The sequence below is a fragment of the Vitis riparia genome, unplaced genomic scaffold (assembly GCF_004353265.1).
Source record: "Vitis riparia cultivar Riparia Gloire de Montpellier isolate 1030 unplaced genomic scaffold, EGFV_Vit.rip_1.0 scaffold540_pilon_pilon, whole genome shotgun sequence".
Taxonomy (NCBI): Eukaryota; Viridiplantae; Streptophyta; class Magnoliopsida; order Vitales; family Vitaceae; genus Vitis; species Vitis riparia.
The window spans coordinates 116,412-141,951 of record NW_023269697.1 but is presented as its reverse complement, the minus strand read 5'-3'; the positions used below and the strand labels follow the sequence as shown (position 1 = coordinate 141,951).

The window sequence follows — 25,540 nt, the reverse complement described above, 5'->3', positions numbered from 1 at the left end:
TCAGAGATTTAGGCACCCAGAAAATGGGAAAATTGGGAAAGTATTGAATGGACAGCCCTTCCCACTTACTCATGATTCCAATCCAGAGTCAACAAAAGTATCTAGCTAACTCTCAGTCCAATAAAGTTAACAGAAGTATAAAGGCACATTTTATATCTTTTCCTGATAAAACTAAGCCAATTGTATATCTATCTCCAGTTAAAGGTAAGTTTGATGTAGCATCATTTTTGGGGTCCTTGGGATACCCTGCTCCTGAGATTGGAGACCCCCTACTGATATTGGAAACCCCCAAAAACAATTGTAGGGAGAAAATTTATGGTCTGAACATATGACTCAAACACATGGAAGTAGCCATATATTATTGTCAATAGGTTTCTCCTTATAGGCAAATGTGTGAAGTGATTCATAACAGAATAGTATCATTTCCAATTCCAAATCCAAATAAGCTTGCAGTGTTCTTTCATCAACATCATCATCATCATTGCCATGATAGAGGAGATCTCATTTCTTATCAATATGAAAATCTTTTTACAATATGAGGAGCAGTATAGTTCATGAGAAACAGCATTACAACATTGAAAGAATGACGAGAAACAACATTGAAAGAGTGGGATATATATTATGGGAAGCAACAACACAATCTTATCTTGCATCTCAGTTTGTGTTATTTGCATTCCTAAATGGACAGCATATTTACCCATAGTGGCAGTAGCTTATAGAGATCATATTCTCCTGTGTGGACCACATCACTGCAAACCATAACTTGTGAATTTCTGCATATGATTTCAGCATTCTCAAGTGTAAAACCAGGAAGAACTGGCAAAGGAAATCCCTTTGCCAGGTGCAAGTTCAAATATGGCAAGAAGACTGTGTCAATGACAGTTGACATTGCCGCCTGCAAAGATTTACAGAACCTTGTAAGTTTTGTGACCAATCAAAGAAGGAGATTACTCTTATTCCGGCTTAGATGCGAACCCCACCTTAGCCATAACAACATATGGAAAACCAGAGTAATTAATACAATAATTAAATGTTAAAAATCATATGATATAGAACAAACAACATGATTTATATACTATATTATGCAAAGTTTATAAGAGTATATTTCGAAACACATGTTTCAAGAAATATTTCAAACCTCTTCAGAGCAATTACTTGACTTCATGTGTAAAAGGGCTTGGGCCAAAAAAGAGACTCCTAGGCTGGGTTGTGGTTGAATGCACGTTTTCATATGCCAAGTACTCTTCACCCAATTGATACATCAAGGTGTTCAGGCCCTTATGGTGAGGTATCATTGAACCAATTGGCTGAATGACTAAAAAACTACAACAAATTGGTTTGGTGTTTGGAAATCACAAGTTACATAAGAGGCCTAATCATTTTAAAATATAAAAACATAATTTTCGTCACCCTGTTCAAATCCATAAAAAATACCCACAAAAATAAATGCTCCAGATAGAGAAAAAGATCATGACATGCAAATTTCAAAGAGATGAGCTAAAAACACAAGCAAGCCACAAGAGGCTGAAACTCCGTAGGCTTAAAACTACTTGGGTTCTTGAAGCAGAAGCTAACTAACATATGATGCAAGTGCAAGTTAGAGTTTAATGTTCAATGCCACTTTCATGGAAGTTCCTTTTTCTTTTCCATTTTTTAGTCCTCCTGCTAACCAAATTTCTTTATGTTGGCCTCCTTTTTCAATGCCACTTTCTTGCAGGGGAGTGAAGATTGAACGGAGATACCTGAACTTGGTGCATGTCCAAGTCACCAATGTTACTCCATTTCAAGGACATAGTAAATTCGGTCAACCCAAAGCTACCAGTGAGGTTGTTCTTTGAAATTTGTATAGAGCCAGTAGCATTAATAACCTGCACCAACAGCATGTAGGATCTATCACAAACAACATATTGATTGCAAACTAATTATTATGAAATAACTTATATATCCTCACAATTCATAGTCGAAGGACTGAGCTAAATCACAATTCTCAGTGAAAGTTGAACTCCTTATGTGAAATCGTAGATTAGATTATTAATAAAAAGAATATGGGATAAAAATGACAAAATCAATCAAATGATAACAATACCAAAATCTAGATACAATTTCATTGAATTTTGAACTGTAGTTATCACATTTAGGACAGAGACTGAATTAAACACAATCAGATGGAGTCGTTTAATTCTGACTTTCTTTGTTTTATCTTTTCCTCTTTAAATGTGTTTTCCTCTATGCATTATAAACCAGAATCACTCATCTACTCTCTTCAAATAAAGCCTATGAGTCAATCTAATGTATCCCACAATGCCCATAACTGATATTCTAACTAGCTCCATCAAAATTTAAATTGTTCAGATAATGTCACTTCCTCCTATATTAGTGATAGTAAAGAGCTTTGCATTGTTTTTTTGTCTAAGTAAGCTTGACCCTTATATATATATATATATATATATATATATATATATATATATATATATATATATATATATATAAACGGACAAGATAAAGCACAAAAAGGTAGTGCATGAAGTGTATGTCTTGTAAATCTCATTTTTCTTCTCGTAAGCTTACCAATGAGATGCACGCCACTTGAATTACTTCACCAGAATCCAAAACATCAATTATCATATCTGAGTAAATGGTTGTATCAACTTTATCATCTGCAATTTTTAACATTGGTTGAGAAGATACAGAAATATTCAGGTTCACACCATCATCTGGGTACTGATTGTAGAGTTGAGGAACAATATATTTCCATCCGGCTGTGTTCAAAAGAGACTGATCTGGCATTTTGTTAACAATCCAGCTCATAAAATCTGCCTGAAAACGAACAGAACTATTAATTCAGATGTTCAACTGCAATTCCATAGTAGATTATATTAGTGTGCAACTCAGTGAGGGCAAGTCCAATTTATGCTCAGCGCAACTGTTGCACCCCTTGGCCCCAACTCAATGTGAACCAACATCAAGAAAATGTTCTTGAGCCCAAGACTGAGCACAAATCAACTGAGATACCACCATCCAATCTTGACTAGGTCAAGCATGGATTAGTTTACATGAATACTGGAATTTTCGTGTAACAAGAGATAAAATTTTAGAAACTTACTTTGAAGTAAACAGAAGTTGCAGAGTTAAAAACATTTTCATCTAATGAAATCTCAATCATCTTGGCTGGACCTGTGCAGGAAACGGGAGCTCGATGTTTTTTATGGTAATTGTTGGGAGCTGGAATGCCATCCTTTGATGTGAATAACCCGTTAATCTCAAAGTCAATGGAAGAATTACTTGATACAGGGTCCTTCACAAAAGTAACATTCAGAGCAGCTACATGATCTACTGGTATTTCTTTTGGAACAGATTGTAATAAGGAATCAAGCTTTATAATTCCCTCTCTTATTCTTTTGGAAACAGAATCTTCAACTGCAGAGGCTATTTGCTCTTTGAAAGCATCCACCAGCCTGGAAAATGAGTAAAGCAGATTAGTTAAAATAATTAGTTAATTTTTTCCAGTAGCAAGACGTATAAAGGCCATGGAATGTGGAGATTACTTCTCAAACAAAATCAAATTATATAAGAGGACTGCATACCCTTGATAAAACCAAGTTGCCCCACCATCCAACTTCACAAAGATATCTTTCACGAAACATCCCCAGTCCAAGAGAGACAGACTTAGAGTTCCATTCTGGTCCTTCAATCCTAGAGTAAGCTCCATGGCCATGCCTTCAACCTTAGAAAAAGAGGCAACAGTCAGTTTCCTTTTGTTGAGAGACAAATAAAAAATGACCTCAACATCTCTAGAAAATGAAAACAAATCTAGCAAAGAGCAAACACTATCATAGTTTTTCCTTCAACCAACAGCAATTAAAATTGATAGAAGAGGAGCATATAATTCCAAGGAAAGTGTTGCCAACACTTGATGTCCAACAAATCCACCATTTAATGACAGGAAAAATAAACAAAATAACTACTGAATTTTTTTTGAAGTTGGCTATTCATATAAGTTTGTCCAACAATTCAGCATCCCATCTTTGATTCTATTTTATTTCCTCATGTCATATCTACTTATTCTATCTCAGTTAATTTATCTGGCCACCAACTTATTTATCAGCTGGCTTCCAGCGACAATACAATTAAATAAAATAAAACAATAAATAAATAAATAAATAAAATAAGAAACCAAAAACTCTCAAGCTTTCAATACAACACTAGTTGTACCCCAGAGCATATTTATATCTCACACATGTAGGACAACTACTAAAGTAGCTCCCTATAATCAAATAGTGGTGGGCTAGGGCTTTGGTTTTGCAGGAAAATGAACTAGTTTTAGATGAACAATGAAAAGATTGCCAGTGGTTCAAGGTAAACTTGCTTCTAAGATAAATATGTTATCTGCTGAAGCTGTGGGATCTAGAAATGCATTGGGTGGTTAGTGTTTCAACTTAGAATGAAGCACCTGCATCACCATATGAGGCAGAAGCAAGAGAAAAGGGAAAAATGAAAATATTACCACTAAAGCAGCCCACTGTCCATGCGAATTATGTTTCCTACTCTATGAACATTTAGCTATGAGCTGGAATTAAAAGGAAAGATTGGTGAGGTTTCTGATAGCAAGCAAAAATCACTGTGTTCCCATTAGAATAGCGGTGCCTCAATCAGGCTAGAATGCTGTTATCAGGATAAGGAGTTTACAGATAAAAGGAAGGGTAGGTTGCCTGCATAATAGTCCAGACCAAAGCATATCACAAAAAAGAAGATAAAGAGATAACCTCGTAATCTCTCTAAATCCTTCTAGTATTGTCACCTAGAGGAAAAATCAATTGGGTTGCCATTAAAGAATGCAAAATCTGCAGCAAATTTGTATCCATTGAATTGTTAAATTGTCTCAGCAATTCTTGATTGTGAGATCATTTTCAACTATTATTACTTGTTCAATTCAACTTTATCCTTGGCAAACTCCTAACGCTTCCTCAAATGCATCATGATTTCAAGAGAGGAGGCTGATGGAAGATTTCAGTATTTGTAATATGCGACTTTCACATACGAGAAATTTAAGTAATTTGTTCATAGTCATAAAAATTGACTTTCTGCAATTTTCACAATAAAATCATGGCAGGAATCGCCCTCTGAATCTCGTATTGTCCTTCCCATCTCTCATGCTATATTCATATTGCAATAAGCATTCCCCAAATCCATAACCCTCAAAATCCAGATCTCTGTATAAAAATACCCCCCCTCTCAACTCTTAAATCAATATTAAACAAATAAATTTGAAAAAAGAAATGCAAACTAAGTGGATTCATAGATTCTCAACATTAAAGCAAAAGCAAAAGCAGAGTAGGAATCCTTATTACATACCAGAACCGAGGCAGCACCTTTATCTGAAATTGGAAACAACCAAGTATCATAAGAATACTTCCAATTCATACTCATATTGGCAGTACCACCGGAAGCAACTATAACCACACCAGCCCCTCCCGAACTAACATATGAAGTACCCACACCCACACTAAGGATAGTGATGTTGGAAAGAAGAATGTCAACTTGGCCAACAAGTGGGATCTTCACAATCTTTTCGATAGGCTGTATTTCGATTGGGGTGAGAGAGGAAACAGCTTTGTGCATTAACAAATCCTTGACAAAACTAAGCCCCTTACTGGATATGAACACAGAAATGAATCCTTCATCGGATTTAATTTGGGCATCCGTAGGAACAGAAAAAAGGGCTAACACAATGAAGAAAGCAGCTGGCGCCAAAAGATTTGAGGAGAGACCCATATCAGAAAACCAATGAATCTTCTCTGGTGGAGCAAAGGTGGGCACTGGCACCAATATATATCAGAGAATGAAGAGAGAAGTTGGTGCCATCGTTCTATGAGAAGATACCCATATGGAAAATATGCCCAGATTAATGTACCACAGGCCATGCAAGCAATTGAGGGAAGATGCTGGGGAAGAATTATGAGCCATCATTGCTGCCATTGTTTTGTTCTGAAATTTGAAAGCAACTGATTGCCAGTTATTTGGTTTTATGTAAGAGGAAGTTCCTTCTCAGGCTTGGAGTTTGTCCATTATATGATTTGCAGTTGCCTACTCTGGCCCCTCAATTCATAAATCATCCACTAACTTAAGAAACTGGGTTTTATTTTCCTAGGAAGAGGACAATGTGTACCAAGTTCTCACACAACTGTAAGGCGTGTTGCATTTATTTGGGCATTATTGTATTGCTCTATTGTAATTTTCATTTGTGGATTTCATCGATGAAAATGTGAAATATTGCATTTTTATCATGTTTTCTTGATGAGGTAGTTTGTAAATATGAAGGTTTCAGCTACTTGAAAGTGATATGACTGTGAAAATGACTTCCATAGTTCCACTTAAGTGTGAGCGGACAGAGAAATGACTTCTTGAATTTGAGCTGATTTTGAACTGACCCTTCACTTGAATGTGAGCCGATGGTGAGCTGACTACTTGGATTAAAAAGGTATCATTCAGCTTAGGACTTCATCAAGGACAGCAAGGCATTTAAGCTTCATTTGGATGATGGCTCTTGTTTTGTTTTTTGGCTTGATATGATGAAATATGGGCTACAGCAAAGTTTCGGCAAGAAGTAACATTATATGATATCCTAGCTTTCATGTTAAGCCTTTTTTGATAAAAATATCCAAACACATTCAGAAATTCCCACTGAGCTTACAGAAGGATATTTTGCTTCTTAAATTCCAAATCCAATCAAAGTAAAGCTTGCCAGAAAATCCAACATTTACTGCTGGAGCCTTTACTGAAGGCATGTTTCAGTGGGCAAATGGAAGAGCATATATTTGAGAATCAAACAAAAACTTGTGAACTCATTTATTCTGGGGTGAGCAGAAAAGGAGAAAATACTCAACAAGCAACATTTGTATGTTGCTTTATCTAGTATGGATCAGTGTCTGCATTTGCCTTCATGGAACTGCCTAATGCTCAGAAATGGCAGATTCAGAAGTGTAATAAGAGGATCAAATATGGGGGAAATAATACAGGAATACATCCAAAAACTATGGATGTTGGAATGGAACTGAAGTTTCCCAATAACCTACTAAAATTAATAAATGATGAACAAGAGAGGCTTAAACAGATGGTTCAATATTTTTTTTTCCTGAGAATCTTGAATATTGCCTTCAACCATTCTTGGCAGACTAGTAGCAACCTGCAAAATGTAAACCTATACATTCAAAAGGACCTCATGAGATCTGAAACTTTATCACCATGTTACAGCTTTTCGTCAGTTTCGGGTAACCTGAAATCTTTGTTACAAATATCATCTAAAGGCATACTATGAACCATATTTAAAGAGGAACCCAAAGCAAAAGAAATAGACAGCATAACTAAAAAGAAAAGAAAAAAAAAAGAGGATGAATTATAAAGCAATTTTATTGCTCCAAGGAATCATAACCCAACTTGAAAACCTTTTTCATGATGCTTCCAATTATCTCCTTCAGGATCCACAACCCTATCTTTTGTGTTCATATTTCCAAGAGAAAGGAAAAAGATTCCTCCCCTTATGTGACCCCTTTTCTCTTTGTGGGTAACAGATTAGGGGTTCTATATTCAATGATTCAGTGGCACAACATATTATGTAATACACACTATTATTACAGATAAACATCAAAAGATGGTAAATATGGGCAAGGAAAACAAGGCAAACCCATCAAGAACCCAAAAGTCCGATTCTTCTTGGCCATTCCAGGGAGCCCATCATTGAGAAGCCTATCCACTGATTCTTTTGGTATCAATGAGGTCATTCTTCATGATGCAAATGCATATATTATCTTGTCGATCACATCAAGCATATTTGGATGATAACACAAGAGCCTTCTGAACCATATTTCAGAGAAAATAATCTGGTGCAGGTTTTTTAGCAGGAGCTCCTCTTGATTCCTGCATTTGTTACTATAATCTTTCAATGCACCATTACCATAATCAATACAACATGATTATTTAATAAGATAGAAATGCAGCAAAAAAACATAATGTATAATGTGTCTTCTGCCTACAGGCCATGCACAATCAAGGGTCACATGCCATCCAATTGGTGAAGCATCACATATTGTGTGACTTGTATATGGGTTAATTTCAGAAAGCTTATCTAGGAAAACACAACGAAGATTTCAAACCCTATGGAGAGAATATCCCAAAAGTTCTGAAACCCTACGTGTCTCAGGAGTGCCCCTAGTGGTATCATATAGGCATTGCAGGTACCTTCTACAAATAACCTGAGAACTTCTGTTCTTTTGTTCACCCATTGAATGTATGGACCCCTCATCTTAAGGATATAACACAAAACATAGATGGCTAGCAAGCATTGTGTATCATGCTGCAATTGCTGCTGCTTGAAATGATAAAAAATTGCAGAAGTAATTTTCTGCCTTTGTCAACATTTGTCAACTGCAAATGGGTAAGTGTACAAACTTGTGGAGCTGCTTCAAACACCCGGAACTCCTTATTAAGATTCTCATCCAGCTCAAGAATTGCAGCTACATTACCACATCTGCAATGAGTCCAAGAGTGAAATAAATCATAACCATTGAAGAAAGAAAATGCAGGACAGATCAGAATTGCTAAATTTACCTGTAACAATAATTTGGGGCTGACCAGACAGTAACAATTTGATTCTTGAACATCCACTTGTATCCTTCCATTACCAATTGATGGGCACGACATATATAATCAATATTATTCTCATGGTTAAAAGAAGTGACAACACTGCCACCAAATAAGTAACCAGCACCCCGGGGACTCAATCCCCAACCCTCTACAATGTCTTCGGGATCTGACCATAGGAGGTCACACATGGCACCGTCATGGGGTACTTCTTGCTTCCGATCTATTGTTCGGATCTGGCATAGGGATCATGTTAGTATCCAAAATTAGGTAAAGAAACCTAACCAAATAGTTCAAGATAGATCCTCTAACCTGGTCGAGTGTGGATATGGCAGGAGAGAGACCACCATGGACACTAAAAATCCTGTTCTCAATGAGGGCCGACAGGCTGCAAACCACCATCAAGAAATTCAAAAACACTAAGTACAAAGAAATAACAAAGTGGACCTGAATTTAAGTTGTGCTGGAAGCAGCTTAATTACTGCATGACTAGTAATGACCAGAAATATAATCTGATGCCCCATTCCAGATCTTTCTTAAAGAAATATTTGCATAGATGCAAAAAAATGTGTTTGCATATTATACTTCAGCATGTTTTTGTTTAGTTTTTACCTGAAAAGAAAGTTGGTTTGTCCCTGAAAAGCAGTGGTGCCTGCTTCTCTTAGAATTCACTTTAATAGTGAAATTTCTTGGATTCATAAAATTAAAACATGTAATGAAGCATTGTTTTCAATGTCATAGGTGAGGTTCAGTTACAGGTCATGCTTACATGCTTTCAAGACACACATTATATGGGAAAATTGAAAGTGCACTAAAATCATAATGGCCACATGGAAAGAAGTCAAGCAGCAGCATACATGTCTGACACAAGTGCAATAACTCACCAACCTCAAAAAACCTGAATTGTATCTAATATTGAAAACAAACAGAAGTCTTGGTGACACACATGGATGATCTATCCAACATGACAAAAGACAAAAGGCAAAACTAGCATAGTCCTTGTTACATAGCAGTCCTATCTTAGGTTGTAATTGTAACTTGTAATCATCACTAACTTGCCTGAGTATCATATACAATCAACTCAATTTCATACTATCCCAAACATAATTTGGTTGATAATTATGAAACAGTCACAAATTTCATGATGGAAAATATTTGGTCATACTTATCGATTCCCAGCATTTCCTAACACCCAACCCAATTGCCACTCTACAGTTTTTACTCCTTCCTTAACTTCCATCAGACAGATGCCCTGTGTTTTTTCTAATGCAAATTTACAAACCTTAAGTAATCAAATATATCGGTGCAGTATCTCCAAACATTCACAGAACCATATTTACGCAGACACTCGTCATAGAATCCGTATACCTGCTAAGAAAGAATAGACAGTAAAATACACTCATCATAGAATCCGTATACCTGCCAAGAAAGATTAGACAGTAAAATTGCTGAATGATTAAATAGCCCAAACAAATATGTAAATTAAAGGCTTAACCTGTGTGATCTGACGACTCTCATGGTTTCCTCTAATAAGTGTTATTCGATCTGGATATCTCACCTGATTTTACACAACTTGTCAGTTGAAATCTAAAATGAACCAAAAGAGAGAAAAATACTTCAGTCAACTAAGTAATACTCCTGAACACTTCACCTAGGCAACCAAAGGATAAAAACCCAACTGGATTTTTTGAAATACATGAACTTGATCAGCAAGATCATAAAGGTGAAAGCTATTTGCAGGTCACTATCTGGCAATGGCAACTTAAGACAGAAAAGGCACGGTCAACCAATTAAATTTGAATTTATACAAAGCTTCAGGGGCTCCACATAATGGGAATGGCTTCCAAAACATCATTAAAAACAGAAGAATAAGCTTCAAGATAGCCAGGAAACTAACAAGCAGGTCTTCACATATTTAACCAGAAGACAGGACGAACAAAAATTCTAAAAGAAGTACATAGTGGCAAGAAAGGACCTAGGGCAGTCTGAAGAATTACTTTTTTTTATGGGTAAACACAAAAGAGAATATATTAAATAGACAAAGGAAGCCCGAAAGGCAACCCAAAGCATATAGGAAGTATACAAAAAATGCCAAAAGACTAAAAAGAGCAAAACAGGAGGGAAAACAAAAACCTCACCCGTCCTCACCCAGAGCCCATCCAATCAAAAAAGTCAATTAAAGATAAAGGGTCAGCATCTATATACAACTTTATCCAATACCATAAACTACACACAAAAGAATACTTCAACCTATGTACTGAAAACCCTTCATTATCAAACGCTATCCTATTTCTTTCTTACCACACCGCTCAAAAAAGGCAAGAAGGAGCCAGCTTCCAAGCTTTTTTGCGCTTCTTGTCCACAAAGGACCCAAACCAACCAAAGAGAGTCTCCCTTACCGAACAAGGGAGAACCCAAGTCACCCCAAAGAGAGTGAATGATAACTCCCACAAAACTCTAGTCTTCATGCAGTGAATTAAGATGTGATTAGTAGACTCCTCTTTGGCTAGACAAAAGAAACATCTATTGGCAAGGGACCATCCCGTCCTTTTGAGTTGATTCAAAGTTAAAACTTTCCCCCATGAGGCCTCCCAAGCAAAAAAAACCCACTCTTGGAGGAACATAAGGGCTCCAAATTATTTTTTTGGAAACCGGACTGTACTTTCAGGCTCCTCAGCGCTGTAAAGAAACTTAACTGTGAAAAAACCTATTTTTTGTCTTTTTCCAAATCACCTTATCCTCCATTTCTGCACTAACTCTCTTACTTTGAATTGTCATGAGCAACCGCTCCACCAAGACTACCTCCCAATCATTGAAAACTGAAGGGTCCCACACCTCTGCCACCCACTCCTCTTTAGAAACCGCCAAAGCAAACAAAGAGTGGAAAAAGTTGCACAAAGCCTCATCTCCACACCAAGAGTCCAACCAAAATCTGATTCTTCTTCCATTACCCACGTAAAACACAATGTAGTTGCTCAACCGAGAACCTTCATTTCTAATCTCCTTCCACAACTCCACACCAAAACCCTCCCTACCTTCCCGGATATACCACCCCCCTTCTTCCACTTCATACTTCCTACTAATAACTTGATTCCAAAGAACTTCCTTATCTACCATAAAACGCCAACTCCATTTACCCAAAAGAGCTCTATTAAGAGTAGAGAGGCATTTGACACCCAAACCCCCTTTACTTTTATCCGAGCAAACAACCGACCATTTAACAAGATGAATCTTCCTCTCCAAAGCCCCCCCACCCCAAAGGAAATCCCTTTGGATTTGCTCAAGTCTCAATCTAACCAATTTAGGCATACGCATAATTGACATATAGTAAATAGGTCTATTAGACAAAGTGTTTCAAATGAGAATGAGTCTCCCTCCTTTAGATATATATTGCCTCTTCCATAATGCTAATCTCCTCCGTAACCTCACCTCCACCCCATCCCACACCGCCACTGAATTGTGAGGTGCACCCAAAGGCAGCCCTAAATATAAAGACGGGAGCTTCCCCACCTTACACCCAAGCTCAAGTGCCAGCACCTCCAGATTCTCCACCTACCACACTAGAATGATCTCACTTTTATCCAGATTAATTCTTAAACCAGAAATGACTTCAAACCACAACAACACCCAGCTTAGGTGAGCCAATTGGTCCTTGGAAGCATTACAAAAAATCAGTGTGTCATCAGTGCACAACAAATGGGTGAGTTGAACTCCCTCACCACCCCTCCCTTTAACCCTACAGCCTGTCAAAAAACCCCCACTAACTGCTCTCTTGATCAAACAACTCAAAACATCCATACCTAATACAAAAAGATAAGGAGAAAGGGGATCCCCTTGTCTCAACCTCCTAGAGCTATTAAAGAAACCTGCCAGTGTGCCATTCACCAGCACCGAGAAAGAAGCTATAGAGATACATCACTTAGCCCACCCTACCCATTTGTCACCAAACCCCATTTTCCTCAATACCTAGAGCAAGAAATCCCATTTTAAATGGTCGTATGTCTTTTCTATATCAAGTTTACACATCACCACGCATTCATTACTTTTCAAAAGAGAATCTACAGCCTCATTAGCTATTAGCACTGCGTCCAGAATCTGCCTTTCCTCAACAAAAGCATTTTCAGACAAGGATACCACCTTACCCACCACTTGCTTCAGCCTATTAGCTAACACCTTTGCTAACAGTTTGTACAACCATCCCACCAAACTGATAGGTTTGTAATCTCTCAGGTCCTCAACATCTCCCTCCTTAGGGACCAGCACCAAGAAGGTAGAGTTCAGACTTCTAACATGCTCATGAAAATCTCGGAAAAAACCTATCACCTCCTCTTTCACCAAATCCCAACTAGACTGCCAAAAAACTAAGGAATAACCATCTACCCCCAAAGCTTTGTCCCTGCCTAGATCAAAAAGAGCAAAGACAACCTCTTTAACAGAGAAAGGCTCCTCCAGGCCTAGTTGCCTCTTCGCCTTCTAATCTGTCAAAAACTAACCCACCCAAACTTGGACTCCAACCACCAAGGTCCAACAACAAGTGCTGAAAAGCACTAGCCACAGCCCCCTGAATCTCCCTCTCCTCAACTATCCAAGAACCATTAATTTTAATCTTGGTCAGATTACTCCTATGACAATTCGCCATCCTGTGGAAAAACCTATATTCCTGTCACCTTCCTTCAGCCACATTTCTCTAGAGTTTTAACTCCGGGAGATTTCCTCCATGAGAACTCATTTCTTATATTCCTCCTTGGCCTCCTTTCTTACCTCCCCCTCCTCCACCAATAAGGTTCTAGACCTCTCCTCACTATCCCAGAAATTGACATGTTGTAATGCCTAACTCTTATTCACCTCCACCTTCCCAAACACCTTGTTCTAGGTTTTCAAAACACCCTTAAGAGCCTTCAACTTTGCTGCCAAAATGAAACTGCTAGAACCCCTGAAATTGAGCCCTTGTCACCAGTCTTTTAAAAGGTCCTTAAACCTCTTCTCCTTCAACCACATATTCTCAAAGCGAAAAGGCAAATGACCTCTCCTCATCCTTCCACCATCTAATAGGATAAAATAGTGATCAGACACTAGTCTGAGGAGAGTGCTTTGCACCACCCCACTGAACCGACTTTCCCAATCCTCAGACACCAAGAAACGATTCAATCTTGACATAGTTTGCCCATTAAGTCCACCATTCCAAGTAAACGGATCCCTCTGCAATGGAAGGTCCCTCAGTGTCAAATCATCAATCACCTCTGAAAATCTTCTCATTGCAGTTGACAACCTCCCTCCTCTATTGCGCTCACTAGGGAACCTTGACACATTAAAGTCCCCTCCAATACACCAAGGGTCATCTCACAGCCCACAGATAGCCCCCAGCTCCTCCCAAAAAGGCTCTCTACATCTCTTCGATATGGGACCATAAACGCCCGTAAAAACCCACACAAAACCATCCTTGCAATTTCTAAAACGACGAGATCGAGAACTGACCCTCCTCCATGCCAATCAACTGGAACACTCTGTTATCCCAAAAAACCACCACCCCTCCGGGAGTTCCCCTCGCATTAACTGCACCCCACTCCAAGACTATGCACCAAATCTGAAGAATTACAAAACAAGAAAAATATTGCAAACCAAAAATCCGTCAAGCTAAATCAACTTTGTTCAACATTACAGAGGACAAGCAATTTTTTTGCCTCCACATATGAATTGATAAGCCTCCTCCTGCCAGATGGGGAATAGAAAACACTTTAACATAGTTTCCTGGAGCCTCTCCTTCAAAACCAGGACCAAGACAGACCTTCATCACTTCCTACACTCTGAGAAAAACCAGTCAAGAGATTTTGTTCACAAGGACTCCAGAAGCAAGTTCATTCTGTGGTCCAGACCCACATACTTCAGACTGAACGAAATTTTGTTGACCAGAAATTATTTTTTTCCTACTTTGTCTCTATTATTTATGGTAGAATAAAATTTATTTTATTTTGTGATTCTCCTCATCTTTTTGGACTTTCTTATCATATGTTTCCTTCAAGCTAGAAGAATATTTTACTTCCCTTCTTGTTAAGACTTGAGAGAATGTTTTATTTTCATCTAGAATAAAATTTATTTTATGCTGTGATTCTCCTTGTCTTTTTCTTATCATATGTTTCCTTCAAGTTAGAAGAATATTTTACTTCCCTTCTTGTTAAGACTTGAGAGAATGTTTTATTTTCATTTTTCTGAATTAGGAGAACTATTGTTTTTGTTCAGCAGCATGTACATGATTGAGGATGATGAATGGAAATGAGTTTTTTCTTTCAACATGGTATCAAAGCAGGCATAAAACCTAGGACAGCACCCACCACCATAACCATCCATTACCCCTAATCTCTTTATACAAATAGCCCAAAACCTTTCATGGACCACCTAACCATCAGTTTCTGAATTCCCTATGCTTTCTTATCTATCTTCAACACCCTTCATTGATAACTATGGTATGAAGTTCGTTAGTACCTACTGCACCCCATGGAGCCAGTGTTTCTGTTATGCCGTTAAACTTAATGGCGCCAATTCTGCTTCATGGACAAAAACTGTTGAGATCCATCTGGTAACACAGGGAAGAAAGAAATATTTATCTTTGTCTAAAGATACAAAGGAGTTCGCTCTCTAGAAAAAACAGACACTAGGGTAATGACCTGACTCTAAAATAGTCTCTACCACTATGTTCTTCAATACAAGTAAATTTGGGATGCACCAAAAAGAGGTATAGTCAGGTTCACAATATTTCCAAAATTTAAGACTATTTAGCAATCTTCTAATCGTTATGGGGTCCTGCAGAGAGTGTGGGAGGAACTCAACGTCTGCCATCCTCTCACCACCAATCTTAAGGTACTTCATAAACAAAGAGTTCAGAATAGCAAAATTCTCATCCAACTAAATCCAGTATATGGGAGTTCTAAAAATAGAATCTTTACAAGAAAAAAGGAGTTGTCATCAGTTAGTGAGACATATTCTCCTCTCCAAAGAATAAGGTTATCTTCCTTATCTTAGTGAAACATTTTCTTGTCTCTAAAGAATAGGATTATCCTCCTTATCTATTTCTAAGCCTACAAATCAATCATCTCCAGAAGGCTCTACACTTTTCTTTTTTGGAGGTTGTGGAAGAGGAAGCTCCGAACATGGTCTCAAATATGGTAGAGGCTGAGAAGGTAGATTTCTTTGCATTCAGTGTGGGTGTAACAATCACCCTTTAGAGAAGTGTAGAAGTAGGATAAAATTTGGTAAGCCATGAACTAATCAAACTCATATGATATTTTGACTCACTTTCTGGGAAATTTTGGCATCAGTACATATGTACTTTTTATGACTCAACCCTTTATTTCTTTGATTCTAGCACTAGTCTTGGTCTAGTCTTGAGTTACTCATCTTTTTCACTCCTATCCCTGTCCCAACTCCTATAATATCATCACCTCAACCACTATATCTAAGAAAGAGATTTTTGACAACAAAGTAACCAACAAGAAGATATCTCTTATTATCATGCCTTCTACCATAAAACTAACTCGAATAAAGATCCTAGTTCACTTCGTGTTAATGCAATTTTACACCTTGACTAACTTATTGCTCTCAAGAAAGGAAACAGATCCACTTTCAAGTATCCAACTTCATATCATGTTTCTTTTGACAACCTCTCTTCCTCTATTTGTTCTTTTACTTTGTCTTTGTCCGATATATTCATTCTAAAGAACTATCATGCAGCACTTCCTCATCTTGTTTGGCAGATTGCCATGGGGGTTGAGATGAAAGTTTTTTGTGATTATGGCAGTTAGGTTTTACCTAATTTTCTATCTGGTAAGGAAGTTGTTGAATGTAAGTCAGTATTCACAATCTAATCTCAACCTGATGGGTGAATCCAAAATAAAGGTTTGAGATGTTTCTTTAGTTTCCAAGCTTAATTTTGTTCGTATCCTTATATCCTTGGTAATTTCCATGACCATGCTTTATCAACTTGATTGAAAAATACGATCTTATATAGCAACCTATAGGAAGAAGTTTTTATGGTGCAACCTCCATGTGTTGCAGCTCGGAAAGGAGGTGAGACAAGGTTTGCAAACTGAAGATAGCAATTTATGGTTTAAAACAATCACCAGATCCAATTTGATCAATTAAGTGGAGTTCCTGCTTCCCTCTAGTTTCAACACTAACTCTTTGATGATTCTGTGTTTGTAAAGCACACCATCATCCTTGTTCATGTGAATGATATAATTACTTTTGAACTGAAAGACATAGAGGAGGTAAAGAGTCGATTGAAGAAACACTTCCAATTAAAAAGACCTGGGAAAGATCAAGTATTTTCTTAGCATTTAAGCCACTAGAAGCAAGAAGACAAATGTTCTATCCCAAAGAGAAGTATGTTCAGAACTTCTTTACAAAAACTGGTATACTAGGTTCATAACATCAGCTACTCCTATGGATCCCGGCTTACAGTTGACAGATGAAAAGAGTAGTTCATTTGATGACCAAAGAAAATTATGAGCCACTAAGAAAATTGAATTTTTTACAATAACAAGGCTAGATATTACATTTGCTATCAGTTCTATCAGTGAATATAGGTACCCTGGATAAATCCATCAAGAAGCTGATTGTACAGTCCTTAGATATTTCAAACAAACAACTGATGTAGATGTGTTATACAAAGAGGGTGGTATTCAAGTGGGTTTCCCGTCCTGGACAGACTTCATTATCTAGTTGGGCTCTAAGTATTAGACTGGAGTTGTAGTTGTGGGTTGTGTCTTTTTGCTTTTTAGATGTATGCTTTTTGAGTATTAGGTGTGTTCCCTTTTGTTGGTTGGTGCTTTCAATATATTTTCATATGCCTATCAAAAAAAAATGTGTTGAAAAAAAAAGTCAAAGTTTGGATGTGCTTAGCTTCTCATATGCTAATTAGCCAGGTTCTAAGTTTGATGGAAGATTTACCAATGGGTATTTTACTTTTGTAGGTGGTAATTAGCCACTTGAGGAGCAAAAAGTCAGACATTGATGCCAACTCTACCATAGAGTTAGAGCATTGTGCAATGGCTCCTAAGGCTTGTGAACTTATGTAGATAAAGCATCTGCTGAAGGAACTGGGAGTTAATATTAAAAACCCTTTAGTAGCCTATAAAAAAAATTTATATTTTAAAACCCTTTGGCAATGTAATGTGACATCTTGCAACTTATATTGCTGGAAATCTTTTATATCATGAGAGAAACAAAACACATTGAGGTTGACAGTCATTTTATTAGAGAGATGCATATGAAAGGAGAAGTTATCATTCCCTATATCAAGTAAGAAGATCAAAGAGAATATTATTTCACTAAAGTTATGGCCAAGGGTGCTTTCTTGCATCTTTGCTCCAAGCTGAGCATTGACAACATCTATGCTTTAACTTGAGGAGTGTCGAAACTATTTATGGTGGAATAACATATTTATTTTGTTTTGTGATTCTACTTTTTTGACTTTCTAATTATATTTTCCTTTTAAGTTCAAAGAATATTTTGTTTCCTTTTTGTTAAGATAATATTTTATTAACCCCTATAATTAAGTTGGGTCATTCATGATTTGATGTTTCAAATGGAGATCCTCTTCAATTATATGTGTTCATTGGGTTTGTTGGATAGATCCAATTTCTATTAAATTCTAGTCTCTGTTCTTCCGGAATTATGTCTTATGAAATTCATCTGACCAGCCTATTACCATTACCATACTGCTTTCCATTCAATAAATTGAAAACTTTAATGGGGCAGAGCAATTTTTCACCAAATAAAAATTATTTGATTAGAAAGGTGTGGTCCCGTTACCCACATTCAGTCGCTAGAACACTAAATAATGTGCCTACTTATGTACATGCTAGCATACATGTGAAATTCAGGAGTTAATCTGAAAAGGTATAATTTTGTTGTTTTTTTTTTTTTTGATAGGTAAAAAAGCAATTATATTAAAAAATCTGGAAAAGGCGCACCAAAGTACACACGAAGAATACAAACAACACCAACAGGCAACCACCACCCAAACATAACCGAAGCCCTAAAGACCTAGTAACCTAGCATGCCCCCAGCCAACCCTCTTGCCTTCTTCGTTCCCATCCCCAGAAATTTCCCACTCCTTGGTTCCACTCCCTTAGGGCCAACATCAGATGCACCTTTGATTTCTTAAAGCAAAGTAGATCTTCCCCTTGAACCATTTGAGAGGAACTTTAGCTTTACCCTGCAAATTGAGATGGACCCCCACTGCTCCTCCCCCTACCCCTATCTTAATACAAGATAGCTTTTATAATTAACCAAGCATTCTAAATTCCAAATCTCCCTCTTTTTTTTTTCTTTTTTTTTTTTTGATAGGTAAATGAGAGAATATATTAAAGAGCGCTAGCAAAAAGGCGCATTAAAGTACACAACGAAGTATACGATGCACGCCAAAGGGATAGCAAGAGAGAAAGGGAAATATCGACCACCCTAAAGCCAACCAAACCACAACATCCTAAAACAAACGGACTCTCCCTAGCAGGAAAGACCAGCGCTAAAAACACAAGAGGAAAGCAATTGTAGTTAGCCTATCAAATCTCCCTCTTGAAATGGGATATTGGGATTGGCTTTCTTTTCCCCCCTGAAGGGAAGCCATTACACTGCCTCCTCACCTCCATTTTCCTTATAAGGTAGATAATTTCCTTTCCAAAACCCACAACTAGCACCCCCACAAAATTACCGAAACTTGCCAACTTACAACAAAGTAATTAGGAATATTTTATTTTTTTTATCAGAAACGAAGAAGATTATGTTAATAAAAGAACAATTACAGGAGAGAAAAAAGAGACAAGAGAAAGAGAAAAAAACCAAGGGAAGGATGAGAGGTCCTTCCTACACAATTGAACAAAGGATAAAATTCCCCACAATAGAACTCTAAAAACAAAGACAAACCCCATCAATCTTTAGACTTTTGAAACGCAAACCCCAATCCAATTGAGTTGTAGAATGTTTAGAGGAACTCCTCTAAAAGCTTCAGTACAAGAAGCCCATAGAGAATAATAAAACCGGATCAAATCCCAAACCATCTCTTCCGTTCTCCCTTTATCCTCAAAGATTCTGTTGTTTCTCTCTTGCCACACCATCCAAATCAAAGTAAGGCAAGCAATTTGCCAAAGTGTCTTGCCTCTTAATGAGTTCCCCAAGCCTTTAAAAGTAATAACCAACATGTCCTTAAGGCTCCTTGGAGGGACCCAAACCAACCCTACTAGATTGAACAACCTGTGCCAAAGTCCAATGGTAACAGGACAATGAAGAAAAAGGTGATCAATCGACTCTCCATTTCCTTTGCAAAGAATGCACCATTGAGGACAGAGGGCTTTGTAGGGTCTTCTCAATTGCAACTTGTCATTAGTGTTTACCTTCCCATGTGCTACTAACCAAGCGAGGGCCTTAACCTTTGAAGGGACTTTTGAGCTTCATAAAAACTTGGCCGGAAGGAACATTAAAGGATTTGAGACTTTTGACAAGGCCAAGAAAAAAGATTTCACTGAAAACAAGTCTGACGAAGACAAAGACCATGTTCTTGAATCTGATGAAGAAGGGGACAAAAGCACAGAATTAAGGGAGGACATTAATCTCTGAAGGAGATCAATTTCTGAATCCGTTAGATTGCGGCGAAAGTTAAAATTCCAAGACAGTGGTAAGGAATTGCCAAGGACATTTGAAACGGTGAGGTTTTCACAGAAATAACTCTGTAAAGATCAGCAAATTGAGAGCACAAAGTTTGGTTATCCCACCAAAGATCTTCCCAGAATGGATTTCTCTCCCCATTGCCCACCACTAGGCAGACAAAAGGGGAGAACTCCTGGAAAACTTGAGCAATAGCCTTCCAAGGACATCTGTGTGACCATCTAACCACCGTGTTGGCATCCCATCCATTAGGATGTGTCCCATATATACTCGCAATAACCTTATGCCAAAGACCACTCCTTTCTCTAGGGAACCTCCAAAGCCATTTCCCTAAGAGAGCAATATTTCTCATAGAAGTCTTCCCAAAGCCCAAACCTCCCAACTCCTTTGGTCTACTAACAACCTCCCATCTGATAAGGTGATCTTTCTTCCCTTCCCCCACCCCAAAGTAATTAGGAATATTAGTAGTTTGATTTGGAACAAATTGAAAGGATTTTGGTTTTAGCCTACAAGGTTTGTAAAGCAACTCTTCTTATTTGCAGCATTAACCCACACAGTTTATGAACTGGGGGGCAATTTTCTTAATGAAAAAATCTCTAATGTTTCCCAAAAAAGAATATTAAAAAAGACATTCATATTGCTAAGTTCTTATGTCTGACTCATTACAGACGTTTCATATAGCTATTAGAAGCAGCAGCAAAGTCACAGTTCTACTGTTTGAACCATGGATTTGACTTCAACTTTGCAGACTAATTCCAGATGTTTGAAAAAGTAAGTGCCTGAAGAAACCAAAGAGATTTATGCATAGCATAGTAGTAAAGTTGCGCAGATTCCCAACACAAGATATTATATTATTCAATTCTCACACTAGGAGAGACAGGTTGAAGAAATGTGATAGGTTAGCCATTGCAGATGCTTTGCTCATTCATCCCTCAAATATAATAGATAAGCTATGAGAAATTTTATTAAAGACGATGTGATAAAAAATGATACAACAATAAACACTATCCACAGAATCCATATTTGGAAAGAAAACATACAAGAAATTGCCTCATGGAATATAAAGATAGCCTAGCGATAGAATCATCATAATTGTGGAGCACAAGTTAACTAAAAGGCATCAAAGAACTAATCTTCCTCACAAAAAATCTCATACATTCCCAAATTTGTTAAATAAATAAATTGAAATAAATTTCTTTATGGAAGCGACACCTGGTTATTTTCTCTATGTTTTTGGCCTTACTCTAGTTTTTTGGACAATATCCAATCATATGAAATGGCTCAAATTGTTCAATAGCATTATCAAGGTTGATAATACCTAGGTGTGTTACAACAAATGGGTGGCACGCATCTTATATCACTAATCTTAAATAGGAACTAAATTAAAGAAATAAACAGCCCATCAAATAAGCTTTTCCTTAGGGCTGCAACTTGAGCAGGTTTAACAAACCTAGCCTAAACACAACCTGATTTTGGATAAGCTTGGGCAGTTGTAATCTAGGTTGGACATGAGCAAAATCAAGTTGCCTTGGGTTGGCACAAAAGGTAAATTGAATCCAACCCGTACCCAATTGTCTATTCTTATAAATTTAAGCACACATGTACAGTTATACATATTTAATATTTTAAACTTTCTAACCTAATCAAACACAAAAAGAGTTTAAAACCCTAAATCTGCTAAACATCTTTCTTGTATTTAATGTAGCATAGGGTTAATGTTATTATGTTGATTTTACATATTGGATTAGCGATTTCTAAACTTTCTAATGAAATTGATGTAAACTATAGTTTTTCATTCTTTTTAAGTACAGGTTCATTAGTAAAAGATTTAAATGAGATGAATGTTATATATATAGCGATTAGTTTTAAAAGTTGATTTTGATATAATTTTTTATTGCATTTCGGTTAGCTATTCTCACATTTGGTTTAGAAACTTTATAGTTAATTTCATTGTTAAATGTAAGTTCATAGTAGGTTGATTTAAAAAGGAAAAATTAATTTAAAAGTCAATTCCTCATTAAATAAATGAAAATCTCAAATGCTTATTTTCAGCTCATCTTAATGTGATTAATCCATATTTTATGACCCATAAAACCCACCCAATCCAAGCAAACCTATATGTACTTTCACTAACCCAAGGTTAACATAATCTCAACCCCGAATTTAAAAAAATAGGCTTGAATCAAGCTAGAGCTTGAGATCCTGGATTGAGCATCGACATTGATTAGGTTTTGGATACATGAGTTTCATGTTTGGCTTGAGCTTGGATAGACCATCAACCCAACCTGTCAAGTTCCACCCCTAATTTTCCTTGGAAAGACCATACTCTGAAAGCATGGATGCAAAGAATTCATTCCCTGAGCATTGAACTAAATGGCTGGAATGTCAAACCTCTCAAAACAAAGTAAACAAGACCTCTGGAAAAAATCCAATTTCTAGCACCTATATATATAATTGGACAGGGCCTGTCTCATCCAAAAGAAATCATGTATAATTTTCCAAGGAAAAAGGATATGGAACATTACCTTCAGAGCTAGCAGAAGCAGAAATGTTTCAACAGAGTAAAAACCTCTGTCAACAAAATCTCCAAGAAACAAGTAGTTTGTCTTTGGACAATCACCTCCTACTTTGAAAAGCTCTTTCATGTCATAGAACTGCCCATGAATGTCACCACATATCTATTTAAACAAAAACAACCAAATAAGGTCAAGAAACCTAAGCAACAATTAAGATCAACATTCAGAAAATTTATCAAAGAAATGACCCCACAAAGATACAAGTTTATAGGGTTTGTGGAAAACAGTGATTATACAAATGGAGTTTCCATTATTTGCACAAAAACAAAAAGAGGAACATTACTAAGGGAGAATGCTAATTCTTTGCTTTCTTTTTTTTCTTTGAAAAGAAAACCATAATAAACTTTAAAATGGGAATTATATTGGCTCAACAAAAGGATGTGAGTACTTTTCCACCAGTTGTTACTTTTAGTGTCACATTGATCATAATCCACCACTTGATAAGCCACATCTAGCAGGTCTCCAAGCTTCGAATGGTCAGTCCATTTAAAAGATTTAACAATGAGATTCCAGGAATCCTCCTGAAAGCATGACAGACAGCATGTCTAGTCCAATTAATGGAACTTTTTTATAAGACTAGTTAATAAAACAATTTATCTCAGGATGATAGAGTATAATTTAAAGTAGGAGCTCACATGATTAAAATTTACCAATGTAAACTCAACATTGAGGCATCATAACCTTGAACTATTTATAAAAATGAACGTGCAAAACTTATGTAGGAAATCTCTAAACTATAGTAGCTGCAGCAACATCTCCAACTAATTACTTCCTTCATGACTTCATGACAACTAGGGTAGCAAATGGACCACATTTAGGTTTGGGGTTCGATTCCTAAAACTTTAGATAGCCTTGGTCTGAAGCCAAACCTAAATAACTTGAATGTCCCAGTCCAACCACTCATTTTATAGAGCTAAATACAACCAAACAGTTAAATAACTCAAAATCGCCTAGTTGTCACCATGAACCATATATGTCTTGATGTTCAAAATGGTATCTACATAGTCCAACAAGTTAAATTATACGAAGCAACAAACTCTGTAACTATCTCACAATTTATCGTCATGGGACAGCATGCACATAAAAATAGGCTCAATGTCTCTTATTGACTTTATAGATTCGGTGCATTCTTGGCGAGGGAGGGAGTGGTTGTCTTTGGGCTGTCCTCTCCCTCTAGGATTGTTCCTATTGGTACTCTCTATATACACCCTGTATACCTTGGTGTATAGCCTCCTTGTTTGTTATTTATAAAATTTACTCTTTAAAAAAAAAAGACCTGGTACTCAAGCAAACCAATTCCCTAATTCATATTCACACAGAATAGGTCCATTAAAAGATCAACTAAGCCTCTAACCCAAACCAACTGGGCCAACCCACACATCACACCAAATCCATATTCAGATTAATCTCACATAATGACTACGTAAACTGTCCAGGAGACCATCATAGGAGCAACTCAAATTCTAAGCCACTTACTCAAGTAAAGACCTAACACAAATTCGATCATTACTAAAGTAAAACGCAGGGGGGTAGTTGATTCAAAACAAGTTGCAAAGAATCAAAGATTATAAGCCAGTTTTCTTTAGAGGTAACATGCATGTGCATGAGGGATGTTCACAGTACCTGGATTGAAATCCAAGTATGTTCCTCGTTACAATCCAACATATTAAATAACAATCTACTCTAATTTCGAACACTGGTCTGAGCCCCAATTTCACAATCCAATATGTTGTCAAATAATATTAAGTTCAGACACAAAAAAATCATCCTGCTACCTACTTAGGGTTTAACACTCAAAAAGTGTTAACCAAAATGCTTCTTCTAAAGCATCCATTCAAAGAATTCACAAAGTTCCTCCCCCACTTCCTTCTAGTTATTAAGGCAATAGAATTAATATTCAAATAACATCATCTTCCTCGCATATACATGTAGATAGAGAGATTTAGGTTTTCAGTTAAAATTTTGACAAACATGAAAATTTAAACACAACCCAGTTTTCCAAAATCACTCAACCATGAAAACCCAAAACCAGATCGAACCCAAAACCCAAAACCCAAAAAAAAAAAAAAAAAAGCCCTGCCCAGCAACCGCTGCTCCCACTCAATCACAGACGCCCAAACGGAGGAAGCAAGCTCAATAAACGCACACCCCCTGTCTCCTCTAATTTGGTTTTACCTCCCTACTGGGTCTCCGCAATAGAGAGAGAAAGAGAGAGAGAAAGAGAGAGAGAGAGAGAGTATTGAGGCATACCGTGACAGGAGCATCGACCCTCTGAACATTGCTCTCTTCAACCAGGATTTCCATGGCTTTGAGGCAAAGGGCCTTCACTTCCGACTCCTTCAGAGGCTCGCACTTCTTCAGCTGCTCTATTTGCCTGTCTAGGTCTGACATCTCTCTCTCCCCCCCTCTTCCTTTGGCCCAATAAATGCCTCCTTATAAGGTTTATTCCTTCACCCTCCACCCCCCTCTCTCTCTCCCCCTCTCCCGCTCTCCCTCCCTCTCTGTCTCTCCCTCTGGTGTGGTTCACTGCCTTTTGTGGGTCTCTCTTTGTGGCTGTGTTGGAGCTTTATGCATTTGGACCTCTTGCCGCTCTACTTTGGTATATTTCCCATCTTCCCTCCTACTCTCTTTGTATTTTTGGTTTTGCCCTTTTCTCTCTGCCACTCCTA

General features: G+C 37.3%; 2 protein-coding genes across 4 annotated transcripts; both read right to left on the bottom strand.

Moving 5' to 3' along the window:
• Window positions 1-455: 455 nt before the first annotated feature.
• LOC117909993 (putative BPI/LBP family protein At1g04970) lies at window positions 456-6,079 on the bottom strand. The gene is made up of 6 exons (XM_034824037.1): window positions 5,353-6,079; window positions 3,585-3,724; window positions 3,104-3,455; window positions 2,569-2,817; window positions 1,743-1,868; window positions 456-895 (listed from the first exon to the last, which is right to left on the bottom strand). The coding sequence occupies exons 1-6, from the start codon at window positions 5,770-5,772 to the stop codon at window positions 677-679; spliced, it is 1,506 nt and encodes a 501-aa protein (XP_034679928.1). The 5' UTR covers window positions 5,773-6,079; the 3' UTR covers window positions 456-676.
• A 1,310-nt stretch (window positions 6,080-7,389) lies between these two features.
• Window positions 7,390-25,321, bottom strand: LOC117910000 (serine/threonine-protein phosphatase PP-X isozyme 2). Of its 3 annotated transcripts, none has more exons than XM_034824049.1 (9): window positions 25,122-25,207; window positions 23,260-23,392; window positions 22,821-22,973; window positions 10,133-10,195; window positions 9,920-10,005; window positions 8,950-9,025; window positions 8,605-8,873; window positions 8,446-8,524; window positions 7,390-7,914 (listed from the first exon to the last, which is right to left on the bottom strand). In XM_034824049.1, the coding sequence occupies exons 2-9, from the start codon at window positions 23,320-23,322 to the stop codon at window positions 7,864-7,866; spliced, it is 840 nt and encodes a 279-aa protein (XP_034679940.1). In that variant the 5' UTR covers window positions 23,323-23,392; window positions 25,122-25,207; the 3' UTR covers window positions 7,390-7,863. The 3 variants fall into 3 exon arrangements, with proteins under 3 accessions (XP_034679940.1, XP_034679941.1, XP_034679939.1); XM_034824050.1 differs by having other exon boundaries at window positions 23,278-23,392; XM_034824048.1 differs by lacking the exon at window positions 23,260-23,392 and having other exon boundaries at window positions 25,122-25,321.
• Window positions 25,322-25,540: the final 219 nt, after the last annotated feature.